Source organism: Pinus tabuliformis, chromosome 8, assembly GCF_031772625.1.
Source record: "Pinus tabuliformis cultivar Carrire ecotype Pingquan chromosome 8, CPIR1, whole genome shotgun sequence".
NCBI lineage: Eukaryota > Viridiplantae > Streptophyta > Pinopsida > Pinales > Pinaceae > Pinus > Pinus tabuliformis.
Window position 1 is genome coordinate 719,147,944 of NC_142294.1, and position 20,822 is coordinate 719,168,765.

General features: G+C 37.4%; 1 protein-coding gene across 9 annotated transcripts in view; it reads left to right on the forward strand.

Annotated features, from left to right (window-relative positions):
• The window catches only part of LOC149237610 (DNA gyrase subunit B, chloroplastic/mitochondrial-like), a 396,014-nt gene that overhangs the window by 143,584 nt on the left and 231,608 nt on the right, over positions 1 to 20,822 (forward strand). For all 9 annotated transcript variants that reach the window (XM_089372714.1, XM_089372709.1, XM_089372710.1 and 6 more), the window contains 2 exons: positions 17,999 to 18,149; positions 18,351 to 18,427. In XM_089372714.1, coding sequence (XP_089228840.1) covers positions 17,999 to 18,149; positions 18,351 to 18,427 — 228 coding nt within the window. The remainder of the gene's footprint in view (positions 1 to 17,998; positions 18,150 to 18,350; positions 18,428 to 20,822) is intronic.

Sequence of the window (20,822 nt, forward strand, 5' to 3'; positions counted from 1 at the left end):
CACCCTTTTTCCTCCATTTTCCTCTTTTCATCATCGCTATCAACTCAATAAAAGCAGTAAAACCATAGATTTTGATAAGGTAAAAACTCTCATGTCTTATTTTTCATATTCGTTAATGTATCTTATTATTATGTTAAAGATTGCATTAACTACATGATTAACATGATTCTTTAACTATTTTGCAAATCTACAACTATCTCCATGGTTTGTGGGGTTCTGGTGTGCCAACGAAGCAAGGAAGCACATGGGTGGTTGAGGATCGATCCGCTCATGGATCTCCTCCTATTCGCTCGAGCCAATTCTTTAAAGGAATCACACGGTGGCGCAGTCAAAGGCACGGGTCAAACACATAGCAACAGATGTCCGAATGCATCACGTTTCTTTGATTTGCTTTCCAAATAGCAAATCATCAAGATAATGCTTTTACTGTTTAAGTTTCGAATTTGAATAAGGATTGATTAAAAGACCTGTAGGTGTAGAAGTCTCAAACTATTGAGCACACATTTTATATATAAATATGTATCCTCTGTAAAGGATAATAAGGAAGTAATAGTTAATCTCTGAAGAAATCATGTGAAACAGACCTTTGTTCTCATATTGAATTAAAGTTACATTTCTGTTATTCGATGCATATTTGAGCGTGATTTACACCTACTATATGTGGAGGGCCCCTTTAGACAGTCGAGATTAAGTTTATTTCATTTTATCGCTTTCCGTTATCGCATTGTCATTTTGTTCTAGCTTAGTTTCCTTAATTCACTATTTTATCATTTCATTATAACTCGGTTAAATCTCGTTATTTCATTTGCATTTGAATTTCTTTGCAGTTGTTTAATGGTTTAGTTTCTTCAATGTTTTTCACTTAATTACAATCAATGTTAAAAGATTGTTTTCATGCTTTTAGAATCAGAACTTGTATATACTTTGTAGTCAGCGTTAAAAGATTACCTTCATGCTTTTTAGAATCATAATTTGTATATACTTTGTAGACAACTTTTAAAGGATTGTTTTCTTGCTCTTAGAATCATTTGAATCTCAATACTCTATTTTATTGCAGCAAGGTGTTTAAGTTAGGTTCATAATTTTAGAATGATTAACATAAGATGTTTTAGAATGATACTCAATATAGATATGACCTGGTAGATTAGTCTAACAATAGCTCTACTTCCACTCATTAATTTGTAGAAATCTAACTCTAATTTAATGCTTACAAATAGGAACCTAGATAACAACGAAAATCCCCAAAACAAATATAACCATCATCTTACAAACTAAAAGAAAGGCTTCTAGCATATATAGTGCACTTGCACTTCATAAGTTTACCAACTCCGGTCAATAATTTATGCTTGCAATTTAAGAACATTAAGTTGACCAAACAATGCAGCTAAAAGAAAGTTAAAAGCATATAAATCCACAATGAAAGAAAAATGTAAAGTGCAAAAGATGGTTGGGACATTATTTAGCGTGTGGGCATAAGCCTAACATGAGCTCTAACCCACTCTTTAGCCATCACCAAATTTGTCAAGCATTTAACGTTTAATCCAAAGAAATGAACCCTTGAATGTTCCAACCCTGATGAACACTAAATTGTTTCATCTTAAAGTGGTATTGGAAAAATACAAAAGCAAGCTTGGGCTCCTAAGCTTTCCACCTAATCAAGACAAATCATTAAAGTAAAAGGCACACTAGAGGGGTGGAAAAGCCAGGTTGAGGAACAGGGTAAATCATGCCACCACGATTGCTCCCTTCGTACACCTATACACTTAGGATGTAGGAACCCCATTAGCTAGCAACATGGCTATGACACTTCCCTTGAAGTCTTTCTCAATCCAGAGTCCATAACTATCATTGTCACACACACCTATGGATTGATGGGCTAACTTGGTAGATGTCACTCGTCATGGGGATTGGAAACACCTAATAGGGTTTTTGATCTAATCATCCCTAATATAAATAAGGTATTTTGTTTACAGTTCCTGATCTAGTTAGGCATTTGAAGGTGAGTTTTGTGTGAAGTATTATTGTGCCCCTAGCATTAAATATGGCCCACTATGATGCTTTAATGATTATTGTCCCTAATGATTGCTGATCCACTTGATCTTGAGACCTTTTTGTTAGGTGGTGTTATCACAACAACAAAGACCCCATAGGGATGGTCTTGATCCCCTTCAACATCACTGGAGAGGTCATTGTACCGCATTCAAAGAGAAGTTTTGATCTTGATTATGCGACATTGCTCTTCTAGAGATGAGCCTTGGGCTATGAGATGATTCAACATGGTACTTGACCCCCATATGTACCCACCCCTAGATACTGAAACACTGACTTAGGATGCCCCCGTGCTTGCCTTGACACTGTTTGATGGATGTTGCTTGTTTTGGAGGCCATATGATGGTTGGTTATCCTTGAGATGACTTGGGAGAGCTTGCAGATCACCTTTTGAGCCCAATGCTTGAGCCCAATTCTTGAGCATGATGGTTGCCACGTCAAAATTATGATGACATCATGGTTTTGGAGGTACTTTATGGAGACATACCATGCACTTTGAGATTTTCTCACAGTGAGGAGCATTAATGATCCATTTTGTCACTTGCTTGTGGCACCTTGAGCATTTATGGAGGATGACGTCATGGTGTAAGACATTATTTCCCACATGTGTGGGCTATTTTTAGCATTTTGTTATGTTTTAAGCTATATTGAGGTCAGCTTGTGACCTCACACTTGTTGAATGCTTAAGCAAATTTGTTTTAGGGCTTTGCTTATAAAATTATGGAAATAAGGAATCTTAAACCTCATATACATAAAGGAGGCCTTATTTTATTTATTCGTCATCACTCACTCATCACTCCCCTCTCTTTGAGAGTGTCCATTAGTGTGTGCGGATTTCTTCTGGAGATGGAATTTTGGTTGAAGATGATTTTATGGGTTGATTGTAGTGGTTCTTGTGGAAAATTTTGTAAATTTACTGCATATTTTCTATATTTTGCATATTGTCTTTTATCTTGAAATCTTGGTCCTCTATGATATGGAAAATTGTTTTCTTGGAATTCTTTAAGAGAACTTGGAGTGTGCATCTCTTAAATTTAGAATCATGCCTCACAAGGAAATCACTAGGGTTTAAAAGTGGATGCCCTAGTCATCCCCCCTTAATTCAACAAGTCATTTCTCATAGATTTTGCCCTAGAAGACTCCATTTTCCCATTAGAACAAGGCGCTAATGATAGTAGTGTTGATCAAAGCCTTTTTTTGATAAATTTGTCGTGCTTTCCAATTCCTAGGTATATAGGGTTGGGGCTGTTAAGTAGCACTAGGGCTAGATTTCTCTTTCTTGATAATTACTTGTGAATTATGTTGGCTTATTTTACTTCTTTGTTATATTATTTTTCATCAAGCAATTGCCAAATTATATGTGCATGAAGATCACAAAACACAAGACACAGGATTTAGGCACTTTGCCAGGGAAGAACCTCTATCTAGGGGAAAACCCATTCAAAATCTCTTCCTTTAATAGTTTTTCCTTGAAACTCTTCAACCTAGACAAAGGCGTCCTCCACACCAAGCCAACCTTTACTTCTTCGATCCAACCTTTGGCCTTGTAGCAACAACACTTTGACCCTAGCAACTTTGACTTGGCAGCTTCCAGCGTCAGCAACAGTTTCGACCTTGACAAGGAGACATTGATCTCCTAAAACAACCCACACGAGAGAGAGAAGAGAGACACCAAAACTTTGATTTTGTTCTTCCCTTCTTCCTTGACCAAACTTGCACCTCTTTCAACCTCCTCCTTCACCTTTGCACTTTTTCCTAGCTTCCAACTTCTAGCTTCAGATATTGAACTATGTGAGTGAGAGAGAGATGCTCCAATTGAAGTTGATCTGCCTTGTATATGTAGCCTCCCAATGAGGTTGAATTGCCTTCCTTGAGGCCAACTTGATCTTCTTGAGGTTGACTTGGTGTGGAGGTTACATAATTCATTTTTGACTCAAAAATAATTCTTTTTACAACGTTTGAAAGCCCAAAAAGGGTCTCATAAAATACACAATGACTCTAATGACTCTTTATTAATCCTAGGAGTCCACAATGGGGACTTTGACTAATAAAATGATGACCCAAGCATGAAACCCATGCTTTAATAAGTCATTGTAACAATAATAAAAATTCTTTTGACAAATACATTTTATGAAGATTGAACCTAGTTACATTTTTCAACACTCCCTCTTAACTAGGGAGGTATTCATACAAAAGATCTCAAACTATATGAACTATGAAGAGTTTAGGCACTGCAATGCCATGGACTACATTCTTGACTAGTGTAATCTATCCAAAGTTGCTCAACAGTTTTAGGCACCTCAATGCCATAAACTAGATTCCTGGCCAGTGCAATCTATCCAAGTGGGACTAAGATGGACTAAAACCTTCAGCCTCTCTAGGTACCATCAAGCTTATTTTCTAACCATCAACCTAAGGATCTAGGTCCACCCTCCCTACTTCGGGATCTAAACATCATCACATAGTGCCAGCTAGAAGTCCTCCCAGGCAATGTGTCTCACACACAAGGCCTCAACAAATTTATTCCAAATTTTATCATCATCAACAAAATCAACAATATTAACTAAACCAAGCATGTTTTTAAGATATTCAAACTTTTTTACGAAGAGACTTTGTTAGTATATTAGCTACTTGATCGTCTATCGGGACATACTGTAGCTTTACGATCCCATCGTGCACCAAGTTCCTAATGTAGTGGAACTTATTGTTGATATGCTTCGTCCTAGCATGAAATATGAGATCTCTAGACATCTTGATACAACTTTGATGATCACAATTAATCACAGTAGGATCCAGAGACTTCTTGAACATATTTTTCAGAAGCTTCCTCAACCATACAACCTCCTTTCCTACTTCACATGCAGCCACATACTTTGCTTCAACACTACTCAAAGCAACAAGATCTTGCTTTCTACTCATCCATGAGATCATGGGAGATCCTAAACTAAAGCTTCCTCTGATAGTGCTTCTTCCATCGTTCTTGTTACCGCTCAAACTAGCAGGGGACCTAAGGAGGATCCCTAAAGGGCAAATGCTAGGCCAAGGGCAACAAATGGATACTTAGCCCATTGTCACCTCAGCTAAGGCTCCCTTCTATTTATAGACTTTCACCGATGGGAGGAGACTCGGTATGTATGGACTCATTGATGAAGGATAAGTCAATGAATATGAGTGACCCAAATAAACCCTTTCCCAGAAGAGTTTGAAGGATGGAGCTTGCTTGCTTTCTAAGCAAGGTACTATGTATTCTAGGGAAAGGAAGAGAGGATTTGAGGGTTAGGTTTATGGGATAAGACTTGTGAAGGAGTTTCCCAATCCCTAAAATCCTTGTTAGAATTGGTATCCCAGATGATTCTTGAAGAATGATATTTTAAAGGAGCAGGACCACACAGGGCCAAGTGGACTCGGTCTAGGGTATGAGGAAAGTATGTAGCAACCAATGATATTCTTACCCTAGACAAGGTGGGGGAAAGGATCAAAGAAAGAATTTCACTTGAAGATGTTGTTTTGACCTTATGAGGTAGTAGCCTTGGGGATGGCAAGGCAAATTTTGATCCCGAAGCTAGGGCTTGGATTTTTCTCAACTCCACTATTAGAATGGCTTCAAAATTGGAGGAGAGCTTGAGGAAAGGCCAACGCAGGAGACCCTAGGAGATCGAATTTTTTGGAGGGCTAGCTTGTCGAGAAATTGTTGCCCTAGTTACCCCAACTTGGCTAGACCATGGAAGGAGGTGAAAGAATATGATTTTTAGTAACCGCCCCTGGTAGATTAGTGCCTTATCTTTAGGAGAATGGAGTCTATGATGAATATGAGTAGGATTTCTTGGTTCTGAGTGAAGGAGGCCTCAAGATAACTTCACTAGCCTTCTAGGTTAAGGAGAAGCAACCTTGCAGCTTTTATACTTTGATATGCAAAGGATATGGCTTATCAAGGTCAAATTCTTTGATAGAATTACTCCTAGGAGATTTAGCTCATATTACATGGCCCATACATTGAGAGATGCTATAATAGATACAAATTTCACAATTTTAAGCAGTAAATACATGCAACAATTATCCCTAGATCAACGAAAATCCTAGTCCAACGTATATGACAAAAGTAAACAAAAATAACATCAAAATCTTGTACTTACATGTAACAAAGTATATCCAACCATTCACAATTGACAAGAGAGAAGTTGCAAGAGAAGATAGACCAATATCCACACATCAAAATTCATCCATAAAGCTCCAATTTGTCCACTAGGAAAAAATGCGAAATTCTCAAGGGAGAGAAGAGATCCAATCCAAAGTTATGATGAGCAAATGAGCTCATCTCACTTGTATTTATACATAACTTAGGAGTTCGAATTAGCCTCCTTGGCCTACATAAGCCCCAAAAATAAAACAATGTTCTAATAATTCAACTTTTGGTGAAAGGCCCACCAAATCAGCTCATAGATGAAAAAGTAAGTCTCTGAAGAGGTCAAATAATAATCTATGCATGTCGTAGGGCCCTCTAAGAGGCCTAATAAGGTCCATGGGTGCCACAATGAAGGATAGGACCCTGAAGAGCAATAGACAAGGGGTTGGCCCCTTGTAATAACCTGTGGTGCTCCTAATAACATGTGGGGGCACACAAGTGTCCCCATGGGTCTCCAAACAAATCGAAGATGCCTGTAGATTGTCCGCAAGGGCTAGGATGATGGTGTAGGTGGTGTCACATCATCATGTAAGTCCTGGATCATCTGCCAAGTGTATGGTGTAGATTTGTGGCCAACTGGGCATGATGGATTAGGTGCATCCTCCTTGTCTAATAAGTGATCCACGAGCAATATTTGAATGTATGTGGGGATCCATGGAGTGCAATCTGCTGCTATGGAGGCCCATGGCTCTCAACGCTAACCCTACATGTGCCAATGTAGCCCTGTTGAGGATTAAGACCCCGTATAGGGAGACGAAACCCAAGATGGAAACCATCTGCAATCTTGCATAAGTTCCAATCGGACCCCTAGCCTTCCAGTACAACAAGTCATTAGAGAAATCAAGTAAATGAGCTTACCTAATCATGGATCACAAGTGGGGACTTCATAATGGCCTGCCTGTCCATAACAGGCTTTGGGATGTGCCAATATCTCCTAAACTCCAAATGGGGTTAACCAATAATCCTATTAGGTGGTTTCTACTTCTAAAGGGGATAATATAGTCAAGGTACATCCTTCAAAAGGTGGTGGCATGTGGCAGATAAGTGAATGCAGTAGGGAATGAGAAGGGGCAGCCTTGGATCACATGTCGGGTACAAGGGTAGCCAATAAGAGGGAATTCCACACTTGGGTTTATAATGTGTAGGAGGGAGCAATCATGGTACATGAGGTGCTCTTGCCTTGATTTTTTCCACCCTTCTTCTTATGCCTTTGGCCTTTTTATGATTTTATTCGATTAACAACTTGGGGCTCAAGGGGGTAAGAACATGATGTAAAAGATAAGTAGTGACTGCCCCCCTTGAAGGTGGGGTGGTTCATTGCCCACTAGGGGTTGGGACAATCATGGGTTCCTATATGATGAGGGAGGCTTATAGAACCCACGGGAACCAAGATGATGGCCACGATAAATGGGGTAGAGCTCATGTATTGGCTTTTGCCCACATGCTAAATGTTTTTGTCCCGACCATCTTTTGCATTTTGTGGTACATTTCCCTGTTGAATGTGGCCATATATGCTTTTATCTTTCTTTTTAGTTGCATCAACCTCCGGGTTTCATTCTAGGACATGACCCAAGGTGCGGGCAAGGGGATGGGGCATGCTAACCCTTTGTGTACCCAGTGGAGGAATGTGGACCAAGGTGGGAGAAATGCTGAATGGGGTAAAAATAAATGGAAAGAGGGTAATATAAGCAGATAAGGGAGCGGGACCACGCAACCAAATTCGGTGTTTCCCATGAAATATCATCCCTAGAGCCAAAGGGCCAGTAAAAGAGATCCCACGAGACTAGAATCCAAGGTTAATACCTAAAAGGGTTCTAGTGGACAAGAACACAGGCCTAGTCCATTCTTTCTGTTGAATCCCCCCATTAATCCATGCCCAAAAGTGTCCATGATAAGCGAACTACAATACTCAATTTCCAAATAACAAGGCATACCTTTTGGTTCGGGAGTCCCACCTTCAAACGTACGATCATGGCAGATGGGCGAGGGACCACATGGCTTGCTCAGGGGGGTGGAGACTTGACACAATGAGCTAGCTGGTGGTTGCCGATTGAGGACCATCTTGGAGAAATTTTTTCTCCTAGGGATATTACTGACAAAATTGTGGGTAACAGGTCTCGCTGCCACCCCAATTAGAATTTGTGAAGCCAATCAATTTGACTTCCTTGCTATTTTACTTTAGGTAGTGATGTATCGTACCACAATGATATCTCAATATATGCTTGACAATTATCCAATGATCATGATGAAGCTCCAACTGAAATTGACTGAGGATGTTCACAGCAAAGCATATATCTGGCCTAGTATTTACCAGATACATCAAAGAACCTACCAACTGACGATACGAGGTAGGATCCACGAGACTTGAGTCGGAGCTCCTCAACTTCTTGAGATTGGTGATCATAGGAGTAGTCATGGGCTTGGAATCCATCATCCCAAATTTCTGCAACAACTTGATGATGTACTTTCCTTGCCCCAAATATATCTCCCCAGGATTTTGCTATACTTCCAGACCAAGGTAATAGTGCATTAGTCCAAGATCCTTCATCTGAAATTTAGTTGCTAGCATCTTCTTGCATTCTTGTCTTCTTCTCTCCACACCTGTGATGAATAGGCCATCCGAATACAGTAGAAAAATAACTGGCTGATTATTCACAACCTTGATGTAGAGATTTGGATCAATGAAACTCTTCACGAACCCAATTCTTAGAAGGTATGCATCCATTCTTTAATACCATGCCCTAGGAGCTTACTTCAAACCATACAGGGCTTTCTTGAGTCTACAGACATGAGTATCCTTGGCATTTACTTCAAAATCTTCGGGTTTCTTAATGTATACTTCCTCATCGATGGTCCCATTTAGAAATGTTGTCTTCACGTCCATGTGGTGGATGTTGCATCCCATTGTGGCAACCAATGAAACCAAAGATGTAGTAGAAGTATACCTTGCAGTGGGTGCAAAGGTTTCTTCATAATCTATGCCTTCCTTTTGAGAGAAGCCCCTTGCAACAAATCTGGCCTTGTATTTATCTATGCTTCTATTAATAGCGTTTTTGATATTGTAGATCCATTTTGAGGTGACAACGGATTTGTTACTAGGTCTAGGAATGATTTGCCAAACCCCATTCTTCATGATGGATTGATATTCTTCTTGCATAGATTTCTTCCATACTTCTTGATGAGTAGATTTTTCAAATGTAGATGGTTCTGCTTTAATATCTCTTTGGCCTTTTGCTTTCCCTTAAGGTTTATTTCGCATCTCCAAGCCCTTCAACATCTTCCAGAGTAGATTTTAACCAATTTGGCCTCTTCCTTGTGCTTGGTATGACCACAGGTTAAACAGGCTCACTTGGTCCTTCTCAATAGGAATATCCTCCGATCTTTTGTAGGCTTGATTCTCATCAAATATAATGTCTCTGCTTACTTCAATGTGTCTCCTTCCTTGATGTAGATTCTATATGCCTTTGAGGAGAGACTATAGCCAACAAAGATCCATTTGATGCTTGTAGAATCTAGCTTCTTTCGTTTGTCCTTTGGAACATGGATATAGGCAGGACTACCAAAGATTCAGAGATGGTCCACACTTGGCTTCTTTCCTGTGAATGCTTCCACGGGTGTCATATTATCGAGAATTCTACGAGGACTTCTATTTTGAATATATACGATTGTCATTGCTGCTTCTCCCATAGAAACTTTGGCAAGTCTTGATCAAGTAGCATTGTTCGTACACCTTCTTCAATTGTCCTATTCTTTCTTTCGACCACTCCATTTTGTTCGGGATAGTAGCGAACAATAAGCTCCCTCTGAATTCTTGCTTTTTTACAACATGCAATCAATTCTTTAGAAATGTATTCCCCAACATTGTCGGATCTAAAAGTTTTTATCTTTCTTTCAGTTAGGGTTTCCACTTCGCATCTAAACTCCTTGAATTTCTTAAATACTTCATCCTTTTTCTTGAGAAGGTAGAGCCATGTCTTTCTAGAGAGATCATCAATAAATGTTACATAGTAAAGATGACCTCCAAGTGATTTGTTAGACATGAGTCCACACACATCAGAATATATGAGGTCTAATATTTCTTTAAACCTTGTGTCACTATTTGAAAATGGTTTTCTTGCATGTTTTCCCAAAGAGCATCCCTTGCAAACTCCTTCACAAGCTTCATTGATATTGGGGATGCCATGAACTAGATGTTTAAGAGTATGAATAACCTTGTAGTGAAGATGGCCATATTTTCTAAGCCATGGCTCAATAGGAGAGATTTCTGTATGAACTAGGGCTTGAGGAGGTGGTGTAATGACTCTATACAAACTTCCTTCACGGACTCAAATAACCCTAGCTTTATTAATACTTGAATCTTTTCCCCAAACCAAGACCTTTCCATCAACAAAAGCAACTCTATCCCCTTTATCTTCTAAGCAAGAAATTGAAAGCAAATTCTTTTTCAAACCTGGAACATATAGTATGTTGTTGAGATGTAGTTTTGCTCCATTCTCCAACTTCAAAGATGTTGATCCCAGGCCTCTAATAGGATAGCTTTTGTTGTCTCCCAATTCCACTGCATGGGAAGATGGTTACTTTGATAAAGTTTGTAGTTGTTTACTTTCCCATGTCATATGCCTTTATGCTCCACTGTCAATGATCCATGCATTATCATCATTAAGTGATCCTATAAGTGCAACGAATAACCCTTGACCTTTGATCTTGTTGAATAAGTAGTAAACAATATTCTTGATCCATCTTCCTGTAGAAGTGAATCCCATTCGACCTTAGCTTTGATACCATGTTGAGAAATCAATGCTAGTAGGATTAGGGTTAGATTTTTCTTTCTTGATAATTACTTGTGAATTTTGTCGTCTTCTTTTACTTATTTGTTATATTATCTTTCATCAAGAAATTACCAAATTATATGTGCATGAAGATCACAAAACACAAGGCACAAGATGTAGGCACTCTGCCAGGGCAAAACCCCTATCTAGGGGAAAACCTAGTGAAGATATCTTCCTTCAATAGTTTTTTCTTGAGACTCTTCAACCTAGACAAAGACCTCCTCCACACCAAGCCAACCTTTCCTTCTTCGATCCAACCTTTGACCTAGCAGCAACAACACTTCGACCGTAGCAACTTTGACTTCGCAGCTTCCGACATCAGCAACAACGTTGACCTTGACAAGGAAACTTTGAACCCCTAAACCAACCCACACGAGAGAGAGAGAGAGAGGGACACCAAAGCTTCGATTTTGTTCTTCCCTTCTTCCTTGACCAAACTTGCACCTCTTTAAGCCTCATTCTTCACATTCACACTTTTTCCCAGTTTCCAACTTCCAGCTTTTGATGTCGAACTATGTAAGTGAGAGAGAGATGCTCCAAATGAAGTCGAACTGCCTTGTATATATAACCTTCCAATGAGGTTGAATTGCCTTCCTTGAGGCCAACTTGGTGTGGAGGTTACATAATTCATTTTTGACTCAAAAATAATTCTTTTTACATCGTTTTAAAGCCCAAGAAGGGTCTCATAAAATACACAATGACTCTAATGACTCTTTATTAATCCTAGGAGTCCACAATGGGGACTTTGACTAATAAAATGATGACCCATGCATGAAACCCATGCTTTAATAAGTCATTGTGACAATAATAAAAATTCTTTTGACAAATACATTTTATGAACACTGAACCTAGTTACATTTTTCAACAAGGGCTAGGTATTTATGTGAAATATTGCTAAAAGGTAATTTGTTTGATGTATTATTGCTATTAAAGTAGGAAATGCATCTAGCATTGTTTGCGTATTAAATCCCTTCTTTAGAGCTGATGTCATGATCTTTTGTTGTTTCTGCATACTTTTAGCCTTAAAAGTCCATTATAAACCTTAGATTTTTGATATTTATTTGAAGGTATTTCCCCTTTGTTGATTTATCATTGAAAGATCTTTTCTTTTGGCTATTATGTGACATCATTTTCCTTATCATTGGAAATTTGTAAAACCTTAACTTATAACAACCCTATAATTGGTCTTTTGAATAAAGTACTTGAGCTTTGGTAAGGCCTTCTAGGCTTTGCTGCTACGGTATCCGAATCTTCAGACCTCGTTTTATCACCTTGAGCCATTCCTAGTGAATATCTTTAGGTGATCTTTCAGGAAAGCCTCCCTTGTGATTGAATACCACTAAATAGCTGGAGAAAGGCTGCTTAGGTGACAATGATAGCTGATCTCTTGTTACCCTGGGGTCTGGATCTGCTTAGTGAGGCTTTGTAGTAGGCTTGCTAGATTTTGTGGGAACAGACATCAAAATGGTCGGACCGACTAGGTCCACCACTTCTTATCCAATTTTGAGAACAGTGATTCATATGTGATATCATGTTCAAATTTGCACATGTTTACACATCACTCGTATAGTTAGAGTAGTAGAGAAGGGGGTGAATTGCAAGAGATAATTGATTCCATCCTGTTATTGTACATGGGGAGTTTCTGTGGCACTTTCGTGCAAAGCTATCCTTTATATTTAAGAAAGCTCTTTTCCGATTTTACAAACATCTAAAGGGAGCTCTTCTTAATAATTCCCAAGCATTTTGTTGTATTTGTTGACCACTCCGCGTCAACTACCCTATAGCAGTATACATTTTCGCAAGAAGATTCCATCATGATCGAACAGTGAGATCATTCAGATTTCATCATCATCTTCAGCCATCATTGTTTAAAAGTTGTAAACCCATTCTGCAAGTTTATAATGTAAATGATCCTAGTAAGAATGTCTATGTTTGTAACAACCTAGGTAATCCTACTTTTTTGGTGACGATTTCTATCATAGGAGGTTTTTCATCTCACCGATTTATGTGTGTTTCTAAACACGGATAATCAACAAAGTTTTGTCAAGATCTTAGATAAGCCCTAGTGTTCTAGTTGAATTTTCTGTAGAGTGATTTGGGAATAATTTTAGCTAATTGACTAATTTATTTTATTACAAATCATTATGTCTACTAGATCATATTTGAGTCGCAGAATTGGGTAAATAATGAGGGTTTATAACAAACGAGTTTCCCCCTTCATGTATTAAAATGTAATATTTTGATGTAAAATATATCTTAGTGCATTGTCCCTCATAGTTAGACACCATGGCTCAAATATTTGATGATTGAAAAAAATATTAATCCCCTCATGAGTCAATTAATTAAATTTTCTGGCAAAAATTAATTAAAACCCTATGCCAGAAATTTAATTAATTTTATGACCTAGGAAAAATTAATTCTTCAAGAGGTAAAATTTGTGGGTCTCAGAGAAATCAATTTTTGGAGGTCCCTAGCCAAGGGAATATTGAAAATTTCAAGAGATTTTGGACCCTTGGGTCTTGGTAGTTAAGTCAAAATCAATTTTTTGAGGAAATCAACTCAAAATAATTAATTTTGAGTTGATTAAAATTCAATTAAATGAAAAAATTCGAATTTTTTCAAAAAATAAAATAATTTCGATAGAGGAGATTAAAAGATAATTAAATCTTTTTCAATGGTCGAGATTACTTTGACAGGGATCAAGCCAACTAGCCGTTGGAGAATCTATCTATAAATTAGAGGTCACTTGTCATTCAAATTATCCGATCTTTTAGATCGTGCACTAGCTCTTGAAACTCTCTTGTAATATTTCTGGGATAATATAACACAAGTCTTTGGGGTTTTATTGATGATAATGTTTCTCTTCGGTATTTTATGGTAATATTACTTTTAATGTTTTGCTGAATATTATTTACAAATGGTTGATTTATAACTTTCGCAGAATAATCTATTGCACTGGTATCTTACTTAGTTTATTGGATCTAAGGTAGCAATTTTTAATTTGATTGAATTAGTAGGTATCTCTAATTCTTGAAGATTATATTGTTATTTTGTATCTCTATCGATCTGACAATTTGATGTAGTGTTTTGCAGAAATCATTCGTACTTTAAAATTTGGGCATTTGGGGAAGTCCTTGGTTGGACCAACCGACTCCCAAAGCATACGATCTGAAGAGCTTGTTTGATTTAAACCCAAGGATTTATTTTAACGAAGCTTCTCTTGTAGGGTTTTCTGGGCTAATACCTCTTTTAAAATTATTTATCTCTAAAAATTGTGCTAAATAACGAGATCTGGCTAGGAAGAGCCTTAGATCTACAAATTTGGGAGTGGAGTCGGACTCATACTCCTCAGATCTGATAGATTTGTAAATTATTTGTATAGATCTATAATTTATTTTAAAATTTTTGACACTTGGGTTTTGGGTTTCAATTAGTTTTTGTATATATGTGGGATCTGGGGTTTTATTTTTTGCTTTGTGCAGGCACAAATCTGAAGGTTGTCAAGGAAAATTTGGGGTTTTTACGTAGATCTAGGCCCTGGAGGGCAAGATCTAGCTTCAATTTTTTGTTTGCAGGGATAAAATACGACGAAATCAGTCATTTGAAGATTCAGATCTAAAGTTTCTCATAGTAAATTCTGAGGGCAAATTTAAAGTGGAATTACATCAGTTTCATAAATTGATTTTGGGAATTTTTTTTAAATAAAATTTTAATTTTTTTGGATAACCCTTAACTTCTTCTTAGCTATATGCTGGCCAACCTCCTTTTTTGCCCGCATCCCCTCAGTTTTCAGGTCCCTCTTGTCTTCTTTTCAAAACCCTTTTCTAGTTAGTTGCTAGATCCCCGAGGTTTTTCCTCAGTAGCTCAAATGTTGCTCATTTTTTTGATCCGCAACCCTATCTCCTCCTCGATCCTCTGTCCCGCGGCCCTATTCAATCCTTAGTTCCTTCGTGTTAGTTCCTCTCAGCTTATTGCTCCCTTTCCCCTCTGCATTTTCATCCTTATCCTCCCAGCTTGCAGCGCCTTTTCCTCTTCGAAATCTGAGCTCTTGTCCCATCTCTCCTGGCCTATATTCCTCACCCTCTCCTCCTTGCTGGTCGACCCTCATCGTCTGCGTGAGCTGCCTCAATCTGCAACCCTAGCTCCGACCTATCCGCTGCTTTAGCTCCTGTCTGCTCCCTCCTATTTTGTGTTCCATCTCCTCTCTTCCGCATCCCTTGCATCCTTGCCAACCTTCTCCTCAGCGTTCCGCAACCTTTTGCTACTCCTCCAATCTTTCCTTGTTGCCTGTTTCTCTTCCTAACTTGCATCCATCAACTCTCCCTCACGCCGTCGGCTTCTGAAGCATACTTCGATTTGAGTTTTTAAAAGATGGCCTTTCCCCTTTGAAAAATTAAATTTTGGATTTTTCCACATTAAAAACTCATTCATCACTTTGCCACTTTAATGAAAATTAAATTTTCATTTATCAGATTAATTTTTATTTTGATTCATTGGTCCTTTTAAAAAAAGAAAATTAAATTTCCATTTCTCATAAACATTATCACATTAAACTTGCTAAAGTGAGATAAATTTTAATCTAAAAGTTTTTTTTTGAGTTTTTGTGATAAGGGTTTTTTGTGGGCCTATAATCTTTTAAAATTTTTGTGGGGTAAAAATTTAAATTCTTATATAGTCAAGGCAACATATAAATTTTTTAAATTTTCTCTAAGTCTGACCATAGGAGAAAATATATTTTCCTGGATTTGAGACATTAGAAAAATTAATAAGTTCCAGAATTATTTGAAGAGGTGTTTTGGCATTAATTAGCATCTAAATTTCATTGTTATCCTGAATATTAAATCGTTGAAATTTAAGTGCTTAGGCTTTCATTATTTGCATGCTTCAACTAAGTTTTGTGATCATTGGTTTTAATGCTTGATATCTATTAAGATCGCTCACTGTCTAAAAGGGAAATTAATTCTAAGTTTGGATTCATTTACTTGAATTATTGGATATTTCTTGAATTAGTTTTGAGAATATTTCAATAATTGTGATCAATAGTTTTTATTGAGTACTCTATCGTGGACTTGTGGAAAATTGTATATCTTTTGGTTCTTGAAATTGAGTATTTTGAGCATCTACATAATTGGGATTCTTCATTAAATGTTCACTTAAGTACTTAGCATTTAACTCAAAATAAATCACAATCTAAGTGCTTTGAGTCTTTAACATCTAGGCTCATTCATCCCTTTTGCTAATTGCAACTTGCATCTCTTTTCATCATAATAATATTTTCCTTAGCAACAGTTGTCCATCTTATGCTTGGTCCTAAATTTCTTAGCAAGATAGTTGACTCCACAAGGCACTGGTATCAATTGTCTAAATCGAATCATTTAAGTCTTGTTAGATCTAAACAAGTATTTGGTCGCTCAACTGTGTCTCCCGAACTGGTTGGTTCCCAACCAGTCCTTCTTCATTCCATTTCTGTAGCCTCTACCCACCTTAGTCTGCTGTTCGGAGACAACTTAAACAGAGAGATTATGGATTAGGGTGAAGGCCCCCAATCTGAGTCGTTGTTGCGGTGCCTGGACATTCTATGCAACAATAGTATTATTTGGTGAAGATGGAGTCATTGATTAGTGAATATTTTGTGTTACCTATTATAACCCTATTTGCCACTCGATTATAGTTAGAGAGACCCAAGTTCAACTTACCTCAGTTGTTGGTTGGAATGCATCCCCTTTCACCTTTGCTTTAACTTATGTGGGATTTATTCCATGTTAAAAGGGCGGAATTACATAATTGAGTTATTTTTCATAAATATTTTGTCAAAATTTTATAATTATGAGATAATAATATTGTCATAATTGAGACAACTGAGAAAAAACTCATAATTGAGAATTATTTTCTAGAGTTTTTTATTCCCAAGGAGTTTAACTTGACTCACTTGTGTATGAGTTGGCTAGTGGTTCATTATTGTAGAAGTTTCTTGACTTCTCAAGCCCCTAGGTGTCTAGATACATTCTCCTGGAGGATAGAATGAACCTATATAATCGCACCAAGAGGAAAAGTGGCAAGATCTAGTAGCCATTATAGCGCGAGAGATTTGCTGCATTGGGAGAAGAAAACCAAGCAGACAATAGCCTTCCGCAGAGGGCTTGTCATCCTTAAAACAACATGTACAAGCAAAGAGAGGGAGGATCAAATGAAACTTACCAGGAAAACCCTATTCCAACAAACTTTAAATCTCAACAAATAGAAGATGAACCAGCATTAGTGCACAAATTAGAAGAGCATATGTGTGAGAGGGAGCTATAGCTATAGCCATAACCAAAACAGTGTTTGATAGACAGCTTCACATCAGTTACTATCAAAAGAAAGTGCAACGCTTGATATAGTCCCTGTAGGTCAAAGTAAAGGTCACTTATATAAGTGATCAAGATAGTCAAGATAATATTACAAATGAGATGTGAACTCAGGGGGTAGGGTGCTTTCCCCAAGAGGGGTTATGGTCTCACTATGATGACTAGGATGGTCTTAACCTCAAGTAAAGCATACAACTTCATCTCAACATTGAACTCTCTTTGATTTGTTTTGGCGGTTATTTCAGTAAATTGAAGGCATTTCTACAATTTCAGTTTCAGTTTCCATTTTTATCCCTTTTTAATTAGATTTGCATGTTGTGTCTTCTGTGTTCTAATAAGGTTTGATTCATCACCATCACTCCAAAGATGTATTGTATTAAACTTCAGAACATTTCTTTCAACAATTTGAATGTAGTTCTAACTGCAGTAGTTTCTATTTAAGTTTGCCTCTCTAATTATAGTGTAAAACTCGTTGCTATTATTGACATTGTGTATTTGTAACATCAATACTGTGCTTCATGAAGTTATTGTTGCCTGTTTTTCTCTTTTTTCACTGTTTAATAACAGTTATTGGTTTTTTTGAATATTAGAAATTGGAAGTGACAGTCTGGCGTGATGGAAAGGAATGGAATCAGACATTTGTGTGTGGAAAAGCAGTGACTGAACTCACCTCTCATGAAATTTTAGGTGAATCCAAATTTTGTCGAGGAACACGTGTAAGGTTTTGGCCAGATAAAGAAGGTACATTGATGATTTTTAATTTTTTGCTTGAGTTGAGTTGCATTTCCTTACCTGTTCTACAGATTAGAAGCATGCATGCATATATTGGTCTTTTGTGTCATTTCTATGTTGTAGATGCAATGCATAGCTATTTAGAGTTTGGCAGTTAAGAGTTAATGATCCATTAATATAGATCTTGCATGTTTTACTTTTATTCCATAGTCTTTACCACCAACACAGAGTTTGACTATAACACAATTGTTGGACGTGCTAGAGAGCTTGCCTTTCTGAACCCTCAGGTGAGGGTTTTCTGTAACCTTCTTGTGTTTATGTATGGATAATATCATTTACAAGAAATGGTTGCATTAGAGAAGTTTACTGTGTCGTTCCATATATATATATGTGTGTGTGTGCGTTTTTTATTTATTTATTTTATTTTATATTATGGTTATGAATAACCATGTTTATCTTTACTTAATAAGATGCTCGTTGCGTGCAGTTCATTTATGGATATCTGTACTGTATATATGCATTCGTGCACCCAAGAGTTGCTTGTGAAATTGCTGATCAGTGCTTGATAAAACTCTTCTTTTAATCATTTATTGTAATTAAGTCATCTGTATAAAGTTGAAATTCAAAGTTTCAACTAATTATGCTTGGTTATTTGACAACTTTGGTTGAAGAGCAAAAATAGTGACTTTTTATGATACTTAGGATTTTTTATTGGCTTACATACATTTATGGGTGGGAAGTCGCCTACAAAGGGAAGCGTGGTGTCAAAATCCCTTGGTTTGTTTCAAGCACTCTTGCTTCATTATGTACCTGTTTTGCAAATACATGATATTTTAGTTTGCATGCCATGGTGCTTCTAGCCTGTGCCTTCTGAGGAGTATCCATATGCCTATACATCAATATTTTGTATGCCACCAATACAATCATGTTTGATAAGGTACTACATTATGCTGATTTGTGAAAAAATTGAAAGTCGGTAAGTTACATAAAAAACTTGAAATTTGATGGCCTCATTTGAGTTTCCCATTTTTGTTGGTGTTTTCCCTAGACATTGCATACCTTTCTAGGGAAGATGCTGTCGGTGAAACTACCTCAAGTACTCATCCAAGAGATCATGGCAGATCCCAAGCTAAAGTAGCACCCATAAGTGCTCTTTCTATCAGTAGAGTTATCCGCTCAATCAACATCAGTATATCCATGAAGTCTTACATTTTTAGCAGTATATTTGAATCCTATATTGATAGTTCCATGCAAGTATTTGAGTACATATTTTGCAGCAAACTAGTGGGCATGAAAGGGATCAATCATATGCTGACTTAAAGTGTTTACAACAAGGCTTAGTGTTTACAAAAAACACCAAAGCACCAATGCGCTGTCTATACTCTATGGGATTTACTAGATTAGGTCTTGCAACTTTGCCACATAATTTTTTGAAGTTCATTTCCATAGGAGTATGCATGGACTTACATTCTACCATAGCAAATGTTTCAAGAAGCTTAACAACATATTTTCTTTGAGAAAGATACATTTCACTAGGTCTTTACTAGACCTCAAGACCCAGAAAGTAATGCATCAAACAAAGGTATTTCATTTCAAATTCAGAAGCTAACTCCCTCTTATAATGGAGAATAAGAGGTTCTCCTCATGTTAAGAATAAATCATCAACATACAATACCAAAATCAAAGGTATACCTTGGACTGCCTTTAAGTAGAGGTTTGGGTCTGCATTGCTTCTTGTGAAACCAAACTTTATCAGGTAGCTATCAATGCGAGCATACCAAGTTCTTGGAGCTTGCTTCAACCCTTTTAAGGCTTTCTTCAGTGTGCATACGTGAGTTTCCCTGCCATGCTCTTCAAAGCCTTATGGCTATTCCACAAATACCTCTTCCTTGAGGAAGCCATGCAAGAAAGCAATTTTCACGTCCATTTGGTGAAGAGTCCATCCTTGGCTAGTAGCTAAGGAAACAACATATCAAATAGTAGTATATTGAGGTACAAGTGCAAAAATCTCATCATAATCTATTCCCTTTTTCTAAGAGAAACCTCTAGCTACAAATCTAGCCTTATATTTTTCAATACTACCATCTGCACCATGTTTAATCTTAAACAACCATTTGGAAGTGACAACAGATTTACCTTGAGGTCTAGGAACCACTTCCCAGACATCATTTTAGATGATGGACTCGTATTCTTCAGTCATGGCATCTTTCCAGACTTGTTCTTTTGCAACTTCTTCAAAGGTGCATGGTTCTACCTGAATGATGTTGCTCATGGCATCAACGTACCCTTAAAAAAACCGACTTGGCTTCTTGCTTTCTCTGAATGTTTCTCTTGGGGCAACATGTTGTTCAACATCTTGCAAGGTATCTCGCAACTATAGTGGTCTCTTTCTCGTAAGAGGTTAATGTGGTGGAGGATCTAGAGGATCAATGGAATCCATTGGATTATCAACAAACTCATTCTTAGGTTCCGGTTCAGATTCAGATGCAACCTCTTTTCCATTAACAACTTGTCTTTCAACAATGGTAGGATGAGGAGAGTCTCTTGCTTTTCTAAGAGCTGCATTTTCATCAAATGTTACGTCTTTGCTAAACTCTATAGTTCTTTGACCATGTACATAAATTCTATAAGCTTTTGAGTTATCACAATAATCAACAGACATACCTTTCTTAATTAGAAGCT